Raw genomic sequence first — 23636 nt, forward strand, 5'->3', positions numbered from 1 at the left:
TTGGAGCCAGTGGACTAGATGAAGACGACTCACCTGTAGGAATACCTGAGCATTACTCCGTTAATAAATTACGGCCCTGTGGAAACTTAGGATTTGAATTTGCAAACACATAGAAAGAAATGAATTAATCAGGGATTGCAATGGATGTGGTATATTTAGATTTGCAAAAAGCTTTTGATAAGGTGCCGCATAAGAACTAAAAAGGAACATGGCAGTTTAGAAAGAGATCACAGAGAGTTTTGGATGAAAAATGTGTTCAGCCCATTTCATCTTGTGTTTCCTGAATACCCACCGTACTGTTCTCTCATCACAGCATAGTTTTTTTTCAAATGAAAAAAGCTTCCTGGCCTCCACAATCCTTCCCGGTAACTTGTTCGACTTGTTAATTATCCTCTGGGGAAAGAAATACTTCCTGGTATCTTTCCTGCAATTGCCTTTAGTGACCTTAAACCCATGTCCTCTTGTTCTACTGTCTTGGTGCATCTGAAAGAATGATTCTGGGTTTACCCTGATAAGGCAGAGAGGACTTTGGTTTAACGTCTCATCTGAAGGACATCACTTCTGATAGGGCAGCACTCTCCTAGCACTGCAATGGAGTGCGAGCAAAGACGGTGAGCTGAAAGTCACGATGTGGGGCTTGAAACCACAACTTTCTGATTCAGAGGTGAGAGTGCTACCAACTGAGCGAGGCTCATGCCAGGCTGAATTAAATGCCCACAAAAAATCTTGGGGGAGTGGGGTAATCAGCTATTTTATGTAGCCATCATATGGCAGTGATGACACATCAGTGGGAAAGTACAGCAAAGTCAATATTGCATACTATTGATAAGGTAAATGTGAAACAATGTATTTGTTTGGTAACTCATTGCTGCCAGCGATGAAACTATAGATTCAATACAAATATCCCAGTTGCACATTTGCAGTAGATGCTAATATGTTCGACGTTTTCTCATACCCCTCTGGTCACAGGAAAGTGGTAGAGGGTGAAATGACTTGAACGGTAGGCATATTTTCCAAACCCAGAGTGAATGGTGAAATACAGTAGTGGTCAGTCTTCTGATAAACATGTATAGTCTTACAGTGCAGAAATGTTTCCATTGCTACAAGGAGATGGGTCATTTGTAATTTTACTATGAGTAAATGGTTTGTTCTTTAAGTTTAGCAAAAGGAAACCTAGGAAGAGAAATGAATAAAGTAAATAAAACCGCACAGAAGTGGATATGATCAGCAGTTGTGTAGGTTTACATGCCCCAAAAATATAATTCATTCAAAGATTACAGGTTCTGTTGTGCATGGGAAATTTATTTGCTTTTCTTTATTTTTACTTTTAAAAAAACAAGAACTCAGACAATACAACAGAACATCTGATTTATTAAAAATAAGAGTGGGTGTTTAATAAAAATAAAAATGTGCCAGTTACACTGCATTTACTTGACACGAGGGTGGACATCTAAAGGATTCTTCTCTTTTCCACGAGCTGTTTCCCCAAGATGTTTGCGACCCTGTCCCCTTCCCTCCACTACTCCCGCTCAACCCTCCTCTCCCTCCGCCTGCCCCGACTCCTATCCCTCCTCGACTCCCCCATGGCCTCCCTCTGCTCTTCCCTTCACATTCTTCGTCATGCCCACCGTAGTAGACGCCGTCGGCTGTCCTACAGCACCCATCCTGACTGCCCTTTCCCCCACTCTCGCCGCAAGGCCCACCGGCCCTCACTCACGGGAGCCAATAATAATAATAATAATAATAATCCTTGCATTTGATATAGCACTTTTCACGTCTTCTAGATGTCCCAAAGCACTTCACAGAGTATACTGTAAAGTGAATTGACTGTATATTTGTGGGCGAACGCAGCAGCCAATTGCGCACAGCAGTGTCCCACAAACAGTCGTGGATTGAAAATGACCAATTTATTATTGTTTTGTTTTGGAGGGATTATTATTAGGCTCTGTGTGGAGTAAGGAAACTTGCCCAAGGTTTCGCCCTGCCTGGAATTGAACTCAGGTTTCTCACTTGCAAAGCGAGTGCTCTAACCACTGAGCTACAGGACTCCACAAAACCTTTCCTTCCTCACTCTCATCCCCATCCGACCCGCCTGCCCACCCCCTCCCACCCCTCATCCCCCCCACAGTCCCACCACTAACTGTCCCCTCCGCATCGGTCTGTAGAACGTCCACTCATTAACCATGACCTCACCGTTGAGGAAAATATCGACATCCTCGCCCTCACCAAAACCTGAGTCACCCCAGGCAACACCTTCCCACTAGTTGAGGCCACACCTCCAGGTTAATTCTTTCACCAAACCCACGGTCTAATCGCCATGGCGGTGGTGTGGCTCTCATCTCCCGGTCCCCCCTCGGCCTTTCCCCTTACTCCTCTGGAATCTTCCCCTCCTTTGAACACCTTACCCGCTACCACCCCTCCAGGCTTTCCTTCAAAATCCTCCTGTTTACCGTCCCCCCAAGCCTTCCCTCACCTTCCTCTCGGACATCTCCACCCTCCTATCTTCCCTCTCCCTCTGCTCTGAAAGCCTCCTTATCTTAGGTGACTTCAACCTCCACTTTACCCTTCTCCTACTCTACCTCTGCCGATTTCTCATCCCTCCTCTCTTCCCTCAACCTCTCCCTCCTCATCCACTCACCCACCCATGACCGTGGCCACCCCCTTGACCTGGTGATTACCCGGGGCCTCACCATCTCGGACATCACCATCGTCGATAAAGCCATCTCGGACCATCACTTCATCTCCCTCAACACCTCAGTACCCCTTCCGCTTTCCCAACCCTCCACCATTACATACCATCCATGGAAAAAAATTTCCTCTCTCTCCCTCTCCACTGCCCTGGAGTCATCTGAACTCTACACCTCTGGCCCTCACTGACCGATCTCCCCTCCTCACTCTCCTTTCTCCACAACTCCCTCTCCTCCATTCTGGACTTCCTTGCCCCCCTCACTTCCCGAACTGCCTCATACACTCGTAAATCCCCCTGGTACACCAGCCATCTCCGTTCCCTCAAGGCACAAGTGCGAGCTGCCGAACGTGCCTGGACCAAATCCAAACTAACGGTCCATCGATAGATTTGGCTTCACCACACCATTGCCAACCTCTGCGCTCTTGCCTCTGCCAAATCCTCCTTCTATTCCAAGGTTATCTTGGAGGCAAAGGACAACCCCCAGCTTCTCTTTTCCACCATTAACTGTCTCCTCCATCCACTTTCCCATACCTCGTCCATCCTCTCCTCAAACTCCAACTGTGAGGAGATGCTGGACTTCCTCGAATCTAAAATCGAGGGGATACGTTCACCTCAGCCCCATCCACAGCCACCCCCACATCACCTCTCCCTCATGGCCCAACCCCACCCATCCTCCCCCATACTCCTTCGATGCTATCTCTCCCTCCTCCCTCAACACGACTGTCTGCAAACTCAAACCCACCACCTGTTCCCTCGATCCCATCCCCACCTCTCTCCTCATCTCCCAGCTCCACCTTCTGTCCCCCCTCCTGTCCGATGTCATCAACCTCTCCCTGTCCACCGGTTCAGTTCCCACCCCCCTAAAAACAGCCGTCATCACCCCCATCCTGAAAAAACCTTTCCTGGATCCATCCCTTCTCTCCAGCTACCGCCCCATCTCTAATCTCCCATTCCTCTCCAAGGTCCTGGAACGAGTTGTCGTGTCCCAGCTCCGCTCCTTTCTCTCTTGCCATTCCCTCTTTGAACCCCTCCAATCCAGCTTACGCACTGCCCACAGCATGGAAACAGCCCTGGTCAAACTCAGTAATGACATTCTGAACATCTCTGATCAGGGCTCCCTCTGCCTCCTTGTCCTCCTCGACCTCTCTGCCGCCTTCGACACTGTCGACCACTCCACCCTCACACAACGCCTCTCCGCATTACTCAATCTTCATAGACCTGCCCTTGCCTGGTTCAATTCCTATCTCTCCCACTGTCTCCACTTCATTGCCTCTAATGGTTTCTCCTCCAGCCCCCGCACTGTCGCGTCTGGCGTCCCTCAGGACTCTGCCCTTGGCACTCGTCTCTTTAATGTCTACATGCTCCCCCTTGGTGACATCATCCGCAGACATGGGGTCAACTTCCACATGTACGTGGATGACATCCAACTCTATCTTTCTCCCTCCACCCTCAACTCCAGGACCACTGCTGTCCTGACAGACTGCCTGTCGGACATCAAGTCCTGGATGAGGGCAAATTTCCTGCAATTGGATGTGAACAAGACTGAGGCCCTCCTGATTGGCTCACGCCGTGCCTCAGCGCCTCAGGCTCCGGCAACATCAACCTCCATAGTTGCTCACTACAACTCACCAAGCCAGTCTGGAACCTAGGTGTCTTGTTCGACACTCAACTGTCTTTTCTCCCCCACATTCAAGCCATGACCCGCTCTGCCTTCCCTCACCTCAGTAACATCGCCCGACTCCGCCACTACCTCACCCCTTAGGCCGCCGAAATTCTTGTTCATGCCTTCATCACCTCCAGGCTCAACTATGCAAACGTCCTGCTTGTCAGCCTTCCCAACTCCTCCCTCCACAGGCTGCAGATAATCCAGAACTCTGCAGCCGGTGTCCTCTCCCGCACCAAACTCCGTGACCCCATCTCCCCCACTCTCGCCCGACTCCATTGGCTCCCTATCCTTCAGAGGATCCAGTTCAAGATCCTGGTCCTCACCATGACCTCTCCCCACCCTACCTCTGTGACCTCCTAACCCCCTACCAACCCGCCCGTTCCCTCCGCTCAGCCAGCTCTGGCCTGCTCCACGTCCCCTGACCCACCCGCCCCACCATTGGCGGGAGAGCCTTCAGCCACTCTGCCCCCAACCTCTGGAATTCCATTCCCCAGTCACCCCGCCTCGCCCTCTCCTTATCCTTCTTCAAGTCCCGCCTCAACACCCTCTTCTTCAACCATGCCATCGGTCACCCCCTTTCCCCTCCCCTCCCTTACCCTCCCAACTCCAGCTCGGGTCTGAAATGCTGTACTCTGTCCAGCACCTTGGGACGTCCTCCCAATGTGAAAGGTGCTATACAAATGTAATCTTGTTGTTGTTGTTTTCCCTCCACCCACTTAGAAAGGACTAGTTATGCCTCCCCCAATGCAGTGTGACACACACTGCGTAATTTATACAGTGCAGTAATGCACATTCTCTGTGGTGATGAGCTTATGAGGTATAAATTGATGGAATCAAAAATTTGATTCCACTGTTGTAGCTGAATGACAAGTAGCAGTGAGTGATTGTCCAGCGCTTTGGGATGTCCTCCCGACATGAAAGGCGCTATACAAATGTAATTTTGTTGTTGTTTTAAGTTTTGTAGTGCTGTATAACAAAACAAGTTGAGTAGATTCAGTTCTGCTGAACTTTGTGATTGTAACTGAAAATACCGGCAATGTGAGAGATTTAATAAATAAATGTGTCAGAAATGCAAAAGACAACATTATACAACTTTATAAGGACTAAGCCTTTAAAGGTACCCAGAAAGTTTGTATTGCAAAATTGGTAGTACATCTGCTGCCCATTGGCACTGGTGATGATCTAACTATGCCAATCTGAGGTTTGGTCCACTTATAATACAGAATGAAAAAAATGTTCTTGATTATTCTGAGCTGTCGTTTTAAAATTCAAGGAAGCAGCATATATTTGAAAAATGCAAACTCACTGCATTTTACAAGAGGTATGACTGAAATGTAAAAATGCATTAACATTTAAAACGGAGGTTAACAACTCAGCTTCAAGGATCCTCCATCTTTCAACTTTCAGTTAAAATGTAAAATTATGCTTTAATTAGTTTGTGCTAAAACCACCTAACAGAAAATAACAAGTATATACACAATCCATAAATGTGTCACCAGTTCCTGTAAATCCTGCATTACTCATTGCGTCTGTTTAATTATGTGTCTTTCGAATGTAACTTGATAAGAATGTCTTTTCAGAGAATAAAATGGCATCACAAAGAATGGGAGGAATAAAAATGTCTAGTTTCAATAAATAAGCTAGTTTAGCTTTAGTTTGGAGACCTGAAATTCCACCTAATAGTAGCCTGTAAAATTTAAGATTATAATTTGGAAGTCAGTCTTCAACATTTCTTAAAAAGAAATCAACTTCCAAATTAAGACTGAAAAAACTCACCACAGTTTTGCACGATCCTACATTTAAAGATTAAATTGTCTTAGTCTAAGACTAGGTGAAATTTTAAGCCTCAGGTCTTCATTTCAGTGTAGGTGAAAAATTCCCAGTCTAAGTGTATTAAATGTTAAATTGAAGTCCCATTTGCCTGTCGCGGTAGATGTTAAAGATTCCATGGCACTATTCAAAAAGTGAAAGGTTTTTTCTCTCAGTAATGTGGCCAAAAATCTCCAGATAAAATTGGTTTCAGATGTTCTCTGGATGAGAAAGACGCTATGTCAAACGCAAGATATATTATTATTTGTTATTATTAATATGAATTGCATTTAATTCACCTTTGAGAAGCTCCGTCAGATCTGAAAAATAGATTTCAATCTTTGCAATCAATGGAATTTATGTTTGAAAGACTTTGTTAGGGGTCAGTGAAAGTTGGCTGAGAAACCCAGTAATATCCAGTTTAGCCTCTGGTAGCTTGCCATACAGGTAATCTATCTGTAGTGATGTTCATTTAAGGGAGTCCCTTCAATTGACCAGAAGATGCAGAGCAGTATTGACATAGCAGTATTGACACCTCTTTGCCTTCTGTACCTTGAGTAGCAGATTTGTACACATGAGAGGCAGAGAATTTAAAAGTATGGGTCCAGATACAATGGACCTTTGTTATAAGGCAATAGTTCAGGGTCATAAAATCCCAAACTGTTTTATAATGAGGTGCATACGCATAGCCGACTCATTTTTGGCCTGCATACTGGCTGTCTCCCGTGCTAAACAAAAAGGCAAATTCCACGTCATCAGGTTCTCGATAAAGTTACTTCTTGTGTGCTGTATATGCACAACACATCAAGTGATGTAGGCAGTGACCTAAAGACTTGAACATTGGCAATTTTTGGCACATAGGAAGTCGAGATTGGCCAATTTCTGAGTCATCACGTCTGTACCAAACAACATCACTTCCTGTGTGTTGCATTTGTGCATTGGACATGAAGTAACAGTGATAGTGACTGAATAAGTCGGCATTTCTAGCAAGGAATCAGCTAATGCATGCACAATGATTGGGCATCCACATGCCCATTTGGATTATGAACGAACCAATGTTATAACAAAGGCCATCATAATGGAGCTGCATTGTAACTCTTCAAAATGTGGATATTGGGTTTAAAGAGTAAGCAGCAGAATTGTCTTCTATTTATATAATTTAACCAGTTACTGCTAAAGATTCCCTTTTTAGCCTTCAATGTAAAATAAAATTATAGCTATTCATACACAAGGAGGTGTTTTCCAGTTTAACTATGTTGGTCTTCTTGAATGAATGTGAAAAAAAAGTGGTTCATTTAGAAAGGTCGTAAATAAAAATAGATAGCCACGTCAATCATAATTGTAGTCCTTGTGGTTTGGGAAAACAAGTTGATTTATAACAATAGCTAATTGTCCCCATGATGTGGGCGTACTGCATTGAGATCACACAGCCCTGTAAGAATATCATATGCAAACTACAGGTTTGTTCTGACCTTTTCAGTGTCTATGAATTAATATCAGAGAAACTGGAAGTCAGTCAGACAGTTGCCAAATTAGGAATTTCCCAGTGCCGCGAGAATTATTTCTGATTCTTACCTGCACATTGTTATTTGGTCAGCCGGGTGTCTGGTACACATGGAAACCTATCATCATGCTTAAGGACATTAAACTACCGGATCCGCCACAGAGGATTGACCAAATTCTGACATTGTGTTGCCAACCATGTCATCTTGGAGCCAGTTTAGCTACTAGGAGACTCTGCTTACTCCACCCCCACCCCTCCACGCACAGACGTAGCAAGTTGCACAGATACAAAGAGCTGAATGGTTTCTGCAGAGTGGATTGACTGTGCATTTTGTGAGCGAAATGTGGTAGCCAGTTGCATACAGCAATGTTTCACAATCAGCCATGGAGTGACTGACCAATTTTATTTGGAGGATTTTTAGCCAGGACACCAGGAGAAACTGCCTTCTCTTTTCGAATAGTGTCATGGGATCTTTAATGTCCACCTAAGCAGGCAGATGGAACCTCGGATTAACTTCTCCTCCAAAGGACTGCACCTCCGATAATCCAACACACCCTCAGCACTGCAAAGGAGTCTCAGTCTAGACTGACTAGTAAACTTATCAGATATTGCCAAACCTCCTCTTTGAGGGGAGAAGTTGTTTGATCTGCTTTTTGCCACATTCTCTGTCACAGTATAAGGAGTTTGGTTCTTTCTTTGGTTCCTGGGGTTAAAACCAGCCAGAACTAGTAGAATGGAAGTCTCCTCTCCCTCATCAGCTGTAAGAGAATACTGTGCCAAGCAAGCTTGGGCACTGACAACTGAAACCATTTTAGCAGATTTGGGGGCTCAAAGTATTTGTGGTAAAGAAGGTGGGGTGGAAATTGTAGGGAGGGAAGCTGTAATTTGACTGCATGCTGTTATTTTTACGACAGCTTGTAACACTCAAATGAAAACCTCAACTTACATTTATAATTGGGATGTCCTGGTATGAAAGTTGCTATGTAAATGTAAATTTACACTGTAAATTGTATTGTATATAGTGCCCTCCACACAACAGGTTGAGTGAAAATGGGAGGTGCAGCTTTAAATAAATTGAGCCCTTAATATTTGCGCATAAAGAAGGTTTTTATAAATAACATTAGCCAAAATTGTACACCAAAGTCAGTTAAAACTGAATGAATATTCCAGCAAATAAACTGGACAATTATAGAATTATAGCAAGATGTTTTCTTTAAGAGTGTTCTTTGTGGGAGTGGATGGGGCTGAATAAGACATGTCACCATTTCTGGACTTTTTATTGATCATGTGCAGGCAGTCCTTATGACCCATATAAATCACCGGTTTCTACCTGTCAGTGACCTTCAATTCAAAGGCACGTTACTGGCAACAGGATTGTGCTATTCAGCCTCATAACATCAACAATTGTGATTACACAAGCAAAACATTGTACCTGGTTTCTTTTTTTTTGCTATGATGTTTTTATTAAACTCCTCCGCCCCAAACATATTTAAGTTGTTTCATTTTGTTCATTTTCAGCAACTGCACCATCAGGTGAAATTGGAACAAAGAAAAAGGTGAAGCGACTATTGAGCTTTCAGAGGTATTTCCATGCTTCTCGGCTGCTACGTGGTATTGTTCCACAGGCATCTCTGCACCTACTGGACGAGGACTACCTTGGACAAGCCAGGGTATGCATAATCTGAATGAACTTGATTTCTAATTCTATAATTTGAAGTCACTGCTCTAATGTTAAAGACTTCTGCACCCTGTACTGTCAGGATTGATATAAAAATAAGATGAGGATCTTGTGGGTTGCTCCGTGAACCTATTGCCCCCATATTTGCCCGTCTCCATCTGCTCCCCTTCCTCCAGAGGATAGAGTTTAAAATCCTCATCCTCACTTTCAAATCCCTCCACGTCTTGCTCCTCCTTACCTCTATGACCTGCTATCCCATACCAATGTTCCCTCCGCTCAGTGGACTCTGGCATGATCCACATCCCCCATCCTGCTCTCCCCACCAAATACAATTGGTCATTCACGCTTTCTGCTCCCACTCTTTGGAACTCCATCCCACAGTTTGGAACTCCATCCCTTGTGCCTCGCACCCTTCCTTGCCTCCTTCAAGACCCATCTCAAGACCCTCCTCTTCGACCCTGCGTTCAGTCACCCTCCTACTCCCACTCTCCCACCCTTTCTGTCCTCCAACCCATCCTGTCCTCCAAACCCTCCTGATCCCAACCCCCAGCTTGGGCGCAAATCCTTGACTGTCCAGCAACTTAGAATGCTCTCTCAATATGAAAGGCACTATACAAATGTAATTTGTTGTTGTATAATGTCAACACACAAAAATTCAGTTGGGACTATTTGTGTATGTCGGGCTGGCTCAGTTTTTGTACACTCTCGGCTCTGAGTCAGAAGGCTGTGTGGGTTAAATTCCCACATCGGAATGTGTGACTCACATAAGCTAAGCTGACACTCCAATGCAGTGCTGGGGTATGTTGCATTATCAGAGGTGCCATCCTTTGGATGAAACATTAAACTAAGGTCCCGTTTGTTTGTTCAGGTGGAAGCTAAAGATCCCATGGTAGTATTCGAAAAGAGAAGAGAGTTTCTTCTGGTGTCCTTGCCAACAATCCCCAAAATAAAATTGGTTACTCACTCCATGGCTGTTTGTGGTACATTGCTGTGCGCAAACTGATTGACCTGTTTCGCCAACAAAATACACAGTCAAACCACTTTAGCTTCAAAAGCACTTTGAGATGTGTCGATGACGTAATAAGGCCCTCTATAAAAAATACAACGATTATTATTATTAACAAAATATGCCTATTTGACTGTGCCTATCGTCACCTCCCCCTTCCCCCTCTCCACTGCTTGCCGCCTGGCCCCGTCCTTGTAAAGGGCTATGAGACATTACCCTAAGAGAAGGGCACTATACAAATGCAAGTTGTTGTTTTTACTGTTGTGTTAGGACCGGAAGAAAAGAAAGATATTGAAATGTGGTTCACATGTGCATATGTATGTGAACACATGTGTGCCTATGTAGTTACATGCAACAGAACTAACTCTACAGTCAGTGCTGCAACTGGGTTCAAAGATTTGACTTTTGATGTGGAGATAAGACCTGCTGCTTGCCATTATAAAGTCTAGTTAATCACTCCTTTTGGCTTATCTTTTTAATCAAAGTGTAGTCCTAAAAGCTCCCTCCTCCTCCCCTTCCTCTGCACAATGACTCCTGTAGAGTCGATGACATATTTCTGCCTGCTGGCTCATTTATTTTACTTTGCTTGACTTTAAAGTACATTGAGTACATTTAGAAGTAGAGAATCTGTCATTTCGTTGGTACATATAGGTGTCGATGCCTTTCATTTTTTAATTTGTTTTCCTTAAAATACCACCACATTTGCTGATTGAGGCTGAAAATCTAACTTTATAAACCATGCAAAATAATTTGCTCTACCTGAAAGTACCTTCAGCTCTACAATTGTATGCCAGCTATATCTGGCTGAAGTTCGATGCATTTCTGACAGCATAATTTTTTAAGACTCCTACAAGTTAATATTTTCTGAATGTCCTTATGAAACAGTGTGCTTGCTACATGATCTAAATGGCAGGCAGTTGTTTCTAACATTGTAAAGTTAAGTGAAAGAGAAACTCAAAACTGTTCTGTCTCACAACAGTCTTTTTCACTTGCAACCGATTTCAGTGCTTTGGAATTTGTGTGGCACAAGTCGCTGATTCCATTATTGTGACATTAGTTTGGCATCTTTTTGTTACAGCTCATTTAGTTTATTTCCAGTTCAAGGCGTAGTTCAGTTTGAGACTCAGCACTGCTTGTTGTTGATCACAGTCGTGATCGTTCCTTAGCTCAATTTTCATTTAAAAATAATTTAGGAAAACGCTCCAAGTCTGCCAAAAATATTTCGTAATTCACTGACTCCTTAATTTATTTGAAACTTCCTGCAGAATATATAAGCAAATGTTGAAATGCCATTCGTATTCCTCTAAAATTTTTTGTTAAAACAACTAAAAATGTTTAACAGTACCAACAAGGTCGCAATGGATTATTTAAAGTAAATGAAGCATTTTCAAAAACAAAATTGTGGGTGAAAGCCACTTAACTAAACTTTTCAAGCTCCATTTCAAACCAGCTATGGAAGTTGAGTATTGGTTTTATTCAGCATGTTCAGCTCTACAATTGTATGTCTGCCATCTGTAACATTTAGCAAAGTCTGGTGTCTGAGCGATGATTAGTGGACTTTTGCAGGGCCTATTCTGGTTTCCCTGCTGTTCACACTAATCATGACTTGGCAGAGAGTACTTTTTATATGATTCGAGTAAAAATTGGAGTCCTGTAGCTCAGTGGTTAGAGCACTCACCTCGCAAGCAAGAGGACCTGGGTTCGATTCTCGGCAGGGCGAATTGTTGGGCAAGTTTCACTTGATATGACAATATGTTAATAATAATGCTGGAAATTGATATAATGCCTACAACATCAAATGCCTCAAAGTCCTTAACTAAGTCTCTGGTAAATGTACAATTTCTACTGGTAGAAAAGTCAGTGAATAAGAAATATAGATATAAAAAGAGTAAAAGAAGAACTTAGCAGAATTTGCTTTCACTCAAAGAATGGTTGGGATCCAGAAAGCCCTGCCAACTAAGGTGATAGTGACAGAGTGCACTGTAGACTTCAAGAGGGAAATAGATAGGTTAATGAATGAGTTTGAAGGGATGTGGGGATAGGGCAAAACAATGGGATTGAAAGTACAGCTTGCTCTGAGAGCCAGGGCGCACTCAATAGGCCAAATGACTACCTTCTGCTCTGTACATGTCTATGCTTTTATGACTGTGTATTTTGTGGGAAAATACAGTAGGCAATTTGCATACAGCAATATTCCACAAACAGCCATGACCAATTTATTTGTGAGTGAGGGAAAGGCGGTTGGCTAAGACACTTGAAGAAATTATATTCTTTTGAATAGTGCTGTGGTACACTGTACGTCCATTTGAACAGGCAAATGGGGTCTCTGTTTAACATTTAATCCAAGGTTAGCCATGACAAAGTCAAGACAAGCTCAAAGTCCAATGTGGGCTTTGAACCAACAACCTTCTGATCCAGAGGCGAGAATGCTACTGACTGACATCTGGTTCCTCTTGGACCAGGACTGCAGGAGGGTAAACGTTCATTATTGGACAAAACCTCGTGCACCCCGTGGCTTAGTTGTTCAGTGATGGTTTTGAGTGTTTGTAAAATATTGTAGCTCAGACCTTGCTCCAGACCAGGCAGTTACAGGGGCATTCCCACTATAATACGTTTTTAATTACGAGGGGAGGGGGAGCCCAGAACACCAATCGGGGAGCGGGTGCAAGAACTGGGGCTCCTGGTCAGTGCCTGCCACCCTTCTTACAGATCCGCGCACTCACAATCCCCCCACCCTGCTCTAACCATTAACCAAGCTGCAGCCAGCCATGTGGCCAAGGCCTCATGCTCCCTGACCCTGGGTCAGCGTCTCCACCCTTCTCAGCCTGGTCCCAGTCCCAGCACCCAAGAGAGAGAGATGGCATTGTCCTCACCTCTTTAACAAGGCACAGATTTCACTCCTCGAGCCTTCCTACCCTGAGCTAGCACTCTCAGCTCTGAGTCAGAAGGTTGTGGGTTCAAACCCCTACCCCATTGGGACTTAGAAATCATATTGATGCTGCAGTTCAGTGTCGGAGGTGACATTCTTTAGACAAGACGTCAAACCAAAGTCTGTCTGCTTGTTCAGGTGAATGTCAGAGATCTCAAGGCACTGTTTGAAAAGAGAAGGGAATGTACTTCATAAACAATAGATACTAATTTTAATTTTAAATGGAAACCAAATCGACACTTGAATTACAGAGTGTTTCCACATGAGGCTAATCCTAGTACGTATGGTATCAACGGTGTTCTCGCTGTTAATGCTGTGTGTTCTTAATTTCATGTTATTTCTGTGAAATACAAAACCCAGTGAACAGTCGTGAAACAGCATAAACTTGCTTTATTTGTCAGAGGCAAAAATTTTAAAAATTGTTTTTTATTGTTTCAGCATATGCTGTCAAAAGTTGGAACGTGGAACTTTGACATTTTTCTGTTTGACCGTCTGACTAATGGTAAGTCAGATTTTTACTAAACGAGTGAGCTGTTGATACGCCATCTCATGCAATGTGAAACAAATTATATGGACTCAGTAATGTTTCATAAAACTCATATGGAAAATACAGTATACAGTAGAGTATACAGTAGAAAATACAGAACATATATACAATACTTGATACAGTAAATTGTTGTATCTGAATGTAGTGGCCATTCTACAGATTATAAAACAACTCCAAACCAACCCCAGAATTGTCCATTCTGGAGAGGTGATGGGCTGAAAGTGATCCCAAGTTGGTTCTCACACAAGTAATTAATTGAAATAGCAAACAAAAGCAATACAGTTAAATCTTGTCAAGTTAACATTGCTGGTTTCAGCTTCAGCTAGCTGATGTACCAGATGGATTTTAATAAAGACCACAGACTTGAATCCAATTGCCCTGAACATATGTGTCCCATTTCAACAACAACAACTTACATTATATAACACACTTCATTCAGGAATAGCATCTCAGAGCACTGCAGTTTCAGTGGGAATGCCTTGTGTTTTTTTTTACCTTTTTGAAACCAAAGGCAGCTTGACAGTGTGCAAGGATAATGGATAATGTGCAAGGAAGAACTGCTAAACCCGCCAAAATAACACTTCAAAACTCAACTAGAATGGGTTATCATCTTAGAATAACACAGAGAATATCAGAAATGTGAAAGTTTTTACACGGCCACTAGCAGATGGAAACTCCTGCAGCATCAATAGGGAAAGTCTATGCCTTGGAGAGGCATTATTGATACAGAACAAAACAAAAAACTATATGAGCATGATAATGGAAAATTGGAAAAGATGCTTGAAATAACTCCCTTTGTCAGTCATCAACCTCTTAGGAAACATCTGAAAATCAACAATGATTTGTGATTCTCCCCATTGGCAAACTGTAGGAGTCAGCTCAGTAAGTGGTGAAAGCTGAATGAAGAACATTTATTTTCATTCAAGTTGTAATCATTCATCTACGGCAGGCAAGCTTTCAGCCACTTTGCTCACTTTCTCTCCTGAAATCCCTCTTCTCACCGCTCCCTCTCTGCTTTGTAAAACCCATCTGAAAAGCTGTCTCTTTGGCCACTTACCCTCGTCTCCCACCCAGCTCAGACTGTGAGAAGTGCTTTAAGATATTCTCCTATGCTAGGTGAAAGATGCTATATAAGTGCAAATTGTTCTTGCTGTTGTTCTTTTCACAACAACAGAATTGAAGACACAAACTAATATCGTGATCTTGGCATCATGTACACCAATATAATGTGTCAGGGGATGGTTATGTCATTTAGTGTTTGGTAAGTTGCTGGTGATGTACTATCAGTGGCTCAATCCCTCTTTTTCAACTTTTTTTTCAGGTAACAGTCTTGTCACCCTATTATGTCACCTGTTTAATCTCCATGGTCTCATTCATCATTTTCAGCTGGATATGGTAAAGTTGCACAGATTTTTAGGTAAGTCGGATTCATCCAATAGAAAAATATGTTTTTAGAAAGCTAATTTGTACGCTGAGAACCTTAAAAAATGAAAATGTCTGATCTAAATGAGCTGGCTGCCTGTTCAGTAGTCCAGTCAGCTGTGACAAACTTAATTCATGTTCTGCTTCTTGTAATTCTAATCGAAGTGGGTTTTATAGAGTTGCATAGAATGATTTGCCACAGAAACAGGCCATTCAGCCCAACTAGTCCGTGCCTGTGTTTATACCCACATGAGCCCCCCCCCCCCTATTCTCCTCACCCACACTCCTCTATTTTCATCTCCCATGTGTATGCAATTGTTTTGAATTTCTTAAAATAAAATTGAGGAGAACAGGGCTTTGGAAATCCTCTCAAGCTATTTAATTTTTCTAAATATTTAGTATGTTAACAGCAAAGAATTAATAATTTAAAATGTTGTTTTAAAGGGGCATTAATTAAACTGTGCTGTAAAATCTGATGTAGGTCACCCTTTCTTGTGGCTTTATATGATCTGCAGAGCAAGTTGCATTATTGTGCGGTTGCTAGCCATCTGTAGAAATTGTGTGTGTCATTTCCACGTATACAACCAACACACTTCAGGTTTTGTGATAGTAACTGAAACTAATTTGTATTTTTTCTGCAGTTATGATTCAAGAGGATTATCACAGCCAAAACCCATATCACAATGCTGTTCACGCTGCTGATGTAACGCAAGCCATGCACTGCTATCTTAAAGAACCCAAGGTATAAATGAAATTCCTTCACAATTAACTGCTTTGAGACGTACACCTGGCGTGAAAGGTGCTATAGAAATTGTATTGCAATGTAACTGCAAAGAAAATTTAACTCAATTTGTTTTAAAAAAAGTCTATTTCAAAATGTCATTTGACAAAGGCTGAAGGCACAATCGAAGAGAAAGTTCTTCAGATGGGACTTGAAGGAGGCAAGGGAGGGGGTTAGATGGAGGGATTGCAGGATAGAGTTCCAGAGTGTGCGGCAGAGATGCTGAATGCCCGACCGGCTATGGTGGGGCGTGAAGTGCAGAGGACCTGAAGTAGGCCAGAGTCCACCGAGCAGAGGGAGCTGACAGGCTGATATGGGGTTATGAGGTTGGAGAGGTAGGGGGAGCAAGACCATGGAGGTCCTTGAAGGTAAGAACGAGGGTTTTGTATTCAATTCTCTGAGGAATGGGGAGACAGTGAAGCTGGCAATAATGGGGGTGATAGGTTCCCAGAGCCTCGTCCGGGAAAGAACACGAGCTGCAGAGTTCTGAATAATTTGCAGCTTGTGGAGGGAAGAGTTGGGAAGTCCAGTGAGCAGAAAGTTGGCGTAGTCAAGCCGGGATGTAATGAAAGCCTGGATCGGGGATGAAAGGGACGTAATGAAAGCGTGGATGAAGCGTGGAAAGTGAATTATATAATATAAATTTGTATTGGAGTCCTGTAGCTCAGTGGTTAGAGCACTCGCTTTGCAAGCGAGAGACCTGAGTTCAATTCCAGGCATGTCAGGGCGAAACCTTGGGCAAGTTTCCTTACTCCACACACAGCCTAATAATAATCCCTCCAAAACCAAAAACAATAATAAATTGGTCATTTTCAATCTACGACTGTTTGTGGGACATTGCTGTGCGCAATTGGCTGCCGCGTTCGCCCACAAATATACAATCAATTCACTTTACAGTGTGTTCTGTGAAGCGCTTTGGGACGTCCTCCCGACGTGAAAAGCACTATATCAAATGCAAGGATTATTATTATTATTATTGTTTGAAATTATCAGGGTTTTATTATATTTATGAAGCTATAGCTTTATCGATAGCCCTCTATAGCCTCCCAATTTCAGTGCCAATTTCAGCCTCATATGGAGGGTCTCTCAATTCCAGTCTGTTCAGTGTTCACTGCTTTCTCAAAGTACAACCAACAAGCCAGACTGGCCTGGAACAGGCAATTCACAAACCAGGATTTGTGAATTATAGTCTCCTATATAGCAAATAATATCCACAATCTCACCACTTGTATGTTTTACAATTATAATAGCTTAATCATTAAATTAACAAAGGTTAATGGCCTTATAAGCATATACATACACATGGCCACAGAATATAGAGGATTGAGTGAAAGAAAGAAATTAATAGAAAAGTAAATATAAAAGTTCCCAGGTTCAATATGTGGTTTCAAAAGCAAATTTTCCGTGGATGGAGCCATAGAGCACGTTTCTGTCAACTAAATTCTAAGGATTGTTGCCAACCTGTGCCTAGTACTCTCTGGGATTAGGTAAGCAGAGTTGTCCCTCTGAAGCAGAGAGTATGCATTACATTTCTGACACAGGGAAATTTGAAATGAATATAATTCCAAAACTAGGCATGCCACTTTAGAGCCATGTATTGGCCACCTCTTATCTGACATGCTTTTACAGAAAGGTTTCTTCTGATTGTTTGGTTTGGAAGTCAGTATTGTTTTACCCAGCACATCAGTTGGGAACTTTGTTATTTGAACTGGAATTAAGAGAGCGAGTGACTAGGGTCTATCATACATCTCACATATAAAAACACAATGGAAGGATCACTATTTTTAGCAACTGGCATATGGTATACCCTACATTTTAACACAATTCGAAATTCTAATTTTGTAATTGTATATCGACTCTGAGTGATTGCAAAAGAGGTAAAATGCCTTTTTTTAAAACAAAAATCGACTTATTTTATTCATGAGGGTTCGAGGCATTAAACAAGGGCTGCTGCCCTGAACTGTAATGCTAGACAGTTGAAATGCTTGTATACTGCAAATTTCTTGCTGGAAAGAATCCAGTTTGGACTCAGCCACAATAGAGTGAATTGTGCTAGTCTAGACTTTTGATATTGATCAGAGTTCTACCTCTGGTCATGGGTTTTATATTAGTGTGAAAATACTATCCAAAATAATGCAAATTAATGCTTTGTGTGGTTAGGGAAATTTACCATCAGAATACGTCTCCAGGCAATGGGAAACACAGCAGGTTAGCTCCTTGATGTCATTTACAATCAAAGAATCGTAGAAGCTTATAGTACAGAAACAGGACATTTGATCCATTAATTCTGCTCTGGTGTTTCTCTCCACATGAACCAATCAACTGTCAATGTTCCTCTTTTTCAAGCATCTATTGAATTCTCTTTCATTAGGATGTATGAACTCTGCTTCAACAAGAGAATTCCACATTACAACCACCTTTGTGTAAAGAAATGTTTTTCTAAACTTCTGTTTTAATTGTGATTAATGTTGTGCTTACTCCAATGCCAATTTGGCATTTACTTCAGAGTAATAATTTCTGGAGTGATTGTGAAATTTGTGATTTTGATCAACATTAGCTTGCCTTTTACATAGCGCTCTTCACACTGGGTCGCTTCTCGGAGCTGTAAATAATGGCAGATCTTGACCGGATCTGCAGAGAAAGGGAAGGTAACTGTAGTCAAGGTCGAAGAGGAAGGTCTTCAGGTGCGATCTGAAGACAAGCAAGGAGGGTCAACATGAAAGGATTGAGTCAGGGAGTTCCAGAGTTTCGAAGCACAGTGGCTGAAAGCACAGCCACCGATGGTGGAATGGAGGGGACGAGCGACGTGCAGAAGGCTGGAGCGAAGGGGAGTGGAGTGTGTGCATGTTTGAGAGTTAGGGAGGTACCTCAGCATGCAGTGATTAGTAGGTGAGGCCAGTGGAGCCTTGCAAGGACTGGGGTAATGGAAATCAGTTGACATCAGGGCATTTTAACGTGGAACTGAACATACAACAGCATTTAAATTTTCTTAAACCATGTGGAGCATGAACTATACCCTTGAAGATTGCAGTTACTTATATTTACACCAGTGTAAATTCACAAGCAAAAGCTGACAATAACAACAACAACAACAACAACAAGATTCCATTTATTGAGCGCTTTTCACATGGGAGGACGTCCCAAGGCGCTGTACAGTTGGGTCAGGACCCAAGCAGGGGGTAAATGGTCAGGGTGAGGGGAGGGAAGGGAGGGAGCGAGGAGGGGGTAGAGAGTCGAGAGGGGAGCTGAAGGCACGGTCAAAGAGAAAGGTCTTGAGACCGGCCTTGAAGGAGGAAAGGGAGGAGGTGGCGAAGGCACTGGGGGATAGAGTTCCAGAGCCTAGGGGCTGAGAGGCTGAAGGTCCGGCCACCAATAGTAGAGCGGTTGGGGCGGGGGATGTGGAGCAGACCGGAGCCAGAGGAACGGAGGGTACGAGCAGGTAGGTAGGGTTATAGTAGGTCGGAGAGGTAGGAGGGAGCAAGGCCATGAATGGCCTTGTAGGTGAGGATGAGGATCTTGAATTCGATCCTCTGGGGGATGGGGAGCCAGTGGAGGCGAGCGAGGGTGGGAGTGATGTGGTTGCGATGCCTGGTGCGGGACAGTACATGAGCTGCAGAGTTCTGAATGACCTGCAGCTTGTGGAGGGAGGTGCGGGAAGGCCGGCGAGGAGAGAGTTCCCATAGTCCAGCCTTGAGGTGATAAAGGCGTGGACCAGAGTTTCAGCAACGTGAGGGGTGAGGTAGTGCCGTAGTCTGGCGACATTCCGGAGGTGATGGAAGGCGGTGCCAGTTCTGGCGCGGATATGGGGGAGAAAGGACAGCTCAGGGTCGAACAGAACCCCGAGGTTCCTGACTGGCTTTAACATTATTTTGTAAAACAAAATGCCTGTTTTAATTGATTCTGATTTTCTACACCTCTTAGAAATCTATTTATCTCATCAGTTAGCTGGCCGAAGACATATTACAATTACTTATTCTTGTTTTGGCTTCCACTGAAACTGTCCTGATCTACCTTCCAAAATTCGTATCATCGAAAGCAGTTTTTTAAAAAAATATCATTGATGTGCAAATCACAATAGAAAACGCTGATTAATTTATTTTTTAAATGGCATTTTCTTTATCATGGTTACAATACAGTTACATAGATTTACATCGATGTACAATACGGAAACAGGGCATTCAGCCCAATTAGTCCATGTTTATATACCACATGAGTCAAGACCCACTCCTTACTCCCTCCCGTATCGTGCTATTATCTTCTCCCTCGGTAGAAGGGAATCTCATGTTAACTTCTCTTTTTATTACAAACCTTTTATTGTAACAAAAGATGTCCTGGTCCTATGTGCAGCTCCATAATGATGACTAGGAACTAAAATCTTAATAAAATGAACCGCCAATGAAAAAGGAGGACCCTTCTATCAATTGAGGTCTGTGGTCTGAAGTCATTTAACAACAGCAGTAACAGATTGCATTTCTAAAGCGCCTTTCACATCTGGAGGATGTCTCAAAAAGGGTGTAATGTACAAAGTTAAAACCACATCTTTCTGAATAGCATTTTCTTTTTTGAATGATGTCTTACCAGACTTCTTTAATTCCACCTGCGAAATAAAGTCAGTTCATCACAAACAAAAGATATAGTGAGAATTGGATAACAGAATCAGCTGAAAGGAGTCTAGTTCATTTGTCAGGCGAGCTTTCCAATAATGATAATTTACACATAGTATTGACTTCTTCTGATGGCTTTGAAACCACTAGATAAACGTCTGGGACCTTTGATATTTCAGTCAGTCACATTCAAGACTGGAATCAATTGCTCTATCAAATCTAACTGATGTGTTTGTTTTTTATAGATCATTTGAACCTTTGGGGCATTATAAAACTTCATCACGTCTACACCACTGCAGTGCTCAATTGCAGTCAAACTTAATTGTACCTCAATATTTATTTTATGTTTTATATCACAATTCATTATTTTTACTGTCTCAAGGTTTGACTTTTTTCATTCAATGTTACTAGTTGCAGATTAAGGATTGGGAATGCCTCCAGTCTTGAATCTTTGTATTTTTGAATGGGCTGTTTTAATCCCAAATATGGGAATGGAGATTCAAGACTGAATTTAAACTGTCAAAATGTTCACACTCCACAGATCAGAATGATACACAGAAATGCATTGTCTCTGCCTGACCATGTTGATTGTACACCCAAATACACAGAGCATTTTCTGCTGCACATAGTCTCTATTGTTTTTTTTCATGTGAGTTTGATGGGCTTTTTGAAAAGCCTGATATAAATCTTCCTGTTTATCTAGGGACCGGAGTTCAGGTACAATCCATCTAATATAGTCTAGGCTGATACTTCAGTGCTATGCCATGGATGTGCTGCATTGGATGAGATGTTACACTGAGGCCCGTCTGCCTGTTCAGGTGGCCATTAAAGATCCCATGGCACTATATGAAAAGAGAAGGGAGTTTCTCCGAGTGTTCTGGCCAACATTCCCCCAAATAAAATTGGTCATAAAAGGGAAATAGTTTTAAAAAGAGGTGTAGGGAAAAGGCAGGGGAGTGTGATTAGCGCTCATACAGAGAGGCTGCACAGACACAATCACCCAATGATGATCTCTGTGCCGAAGAATTCTATGATTCTGTGTCACTGAGTGGCTTTGTTTTTCAGTTTAAAAACTCATACTTATTTTTGTAATAATTTTCCCATTTTCTCTTTTGACTCTTTTTAAAAAGCTGGCCCATTATTTGACACCACTCGATATTATGCTTGGTTTGATGGCGGCTGCTGCACACGACGTTGATCATCCAGGAGTCAACCAACCTTTTCTTATTAAAACCAAACACCATCTGGCCAGCTTATACCAGGTGAGCATCACACAGGCCTGTTGTCTCCTCAAGCCAGTGCTCAATTGAGAGAAACAGGTTTGGTTCTTAAATATGAACCCCGAGAATCTCTTCCGTGACAACACAAGCATAAAACATCTCAGCATTCAGTGATTACTGAACCACTCAGAGTAACAACAATGTAACTTTTAAAATAAGACTTTCATGGTAAGGTTCATTTGATGGCTTCTTTCAGTAAACCAATGTTACAAGTGTGAAACTATTTATGTTATGGTATTGGTAGCCAAAATACGTTCTCCTATTGATTTGTTGTGTGTTTGAGTTAGCCACTTCCCGGTTTCTGGAATGGAATGTGCGGTCTCTTCCTGGAATGATGCATCCAGGTTACTTAAGTCCGGAGTGTATTATTTGCAGGTTGCTGAGAGCCCAGGGTCTGCTCCCAGGCTACGCTGAATTGAAATTTCAAAAAATAAAACATTGCAGCAAGGACAAAGGGTAGCTTAAGCTTAAGAACCCGTGAAAAGCATAGAACAGTTTTCAGGAATAGGGGACAATTCATTTAAACGCCCTTTGTGTTTAAGTACATTAATAGTGGTGGGTGGGTGTGGTTTCTTTGTAAGACATAGCGGTAACAAATGGTTAATCAGAAACCCATATTCTGTCTAAATTGTTACCTTTCTTCTAAATGTTCTATTCATTTGATGACTTTTCCTCAAGAATATCAATAATTTTGAAAGCAGCATCTGTTGTTATAAGAATTTCCTCTTTGTTTAGAATGTCTCTGTGCTGGAAAATCACCACTGGAGATCGACAATTGGAATGCTTCGAGAATCTGGGCTGTTGGCTCATCTGCCTGTTGAAATGATGTGAGTAATTTTCATCTGTGGCATTTCAATACACTCCAGTAAAAATTCAATAATGTACCTTGGGTATTTAATAAAGCCCAAACGTTAAGAACAGTATTCAATCACATGTTGAGTGTGGTCTGGGATGTCAGCCAACTTTACAATTGCTTGTTGAATTGGTGAAGGTACAGCAACTTGGAAATAAAACCATAAATGTAAAATACTGCTGGCATTGATTATTTGTTCTGTTCTTGTTGCGTTTTTTTATTCAATTTCCTCTCCCGAAGATACGGACTCATGCTGAGGTGATGGTCCGTGCGTGCCTTAGGTACTCTCGGGTACTTGTACCACAGTGAATATGCACAGGATGTTCGACCGTGGGGAGTCATGCCTCAACCTAATCATGTCCTCACCTGATATCCAAATAAGTTGATTTTCAGCAGGAGTCACTGAACAGCAATCAGGAACTGGAACCCTGGCTCATCTTTTCCACACACATACATTTTGAGTCCTGATTCCTCTTTGTGCCATTCATGCTGAGTACGATCTAAGTTAAAAGGAAATTAGTGGTTTATTCTTTGACTATAAAGGAAATGTGAGCAATTTCTTTTTAAATTGCACTATGCACTTAGAACATTACAAATTACCCACATGTTTACATAGATAGACTCTACAGCACGGAAACAGTCCATTCAGTGCAACCAGTCCATGCCGGTGTTTATACTCCAGATGAGACTGTACACGGAAAGGTTGTCCTCAGGGCTAAATTGATACTATGTTTATCGTTCAAACATATGCTGTATTTTATTACTAGAAAATTCTACTTTTTTTCAATGAACAGTCTTATTCCTGCTGGCACCCAGCACATTCGCCAAAGTCAATATCTTTCTATATCGACAGCTTGTCTCAAAGCAG

General features: G+C 42.4%; 1 protein-coding gene across 3 annotated transcripts in view; it reads left to right on the forward strand.

Moving 5' to 3' along the window:
- The window catches only part of LOC103178332 (cAMP-specific 3',5'-cyclic phosphodiesterase 7B), a 118528-nt gene that overhangs the window by 85027 nt on the left and 9865 nt on the right, over nucleotides 1-23636 (forward strand). For all 3 annotated transcript variants that reach the window (XM_042333287.1, XM_007893012.2, XM_042333288.1), the window contains 6 exons: nucleotides 9187-9338; nucleotides 13720-13783; nucleotides 15150-15245; nucleotides 15892-15992; nucleotides 21766-21897; nucleotides 22651-22742. In XM_042333287.1, coding sequence (XP_042189221.1) covers nucleotides 9187-9338; nucleotides 13720-13783; nucleotides 15150-15245; nucleotides 15892-15992; nucleotides 21766-21897; nucleotides 22651-22742 — 637 coding nt within the window. The remainder of the gene's footprint in view (nucleotides 1-9186; nucleotides 9339-13719; nucleotides 13784-15149; nucleotides 15246-15891; nucleotides 15993-21765; nucleotides 21898-22650; nucleotides 22743-23636) is intronic.

Source organism: Callorhinchus milii, unplaced genomic scaffold, assembly GCF_018977255.1.
Source record: "Callorhinchus milii isolate IMCB2004 unplaced genomic scaffold, IMCB_Cmil_1.0 Scaffold3, whole genome shotgun sequence".
Classification (NCBI taxonomy): Eukaryota; Metazoa; Chordata; class Chondrichthyes; order Chimaeriformes; family Callorhinchidae; genus Callorhinchus; species Callorhinchus milii.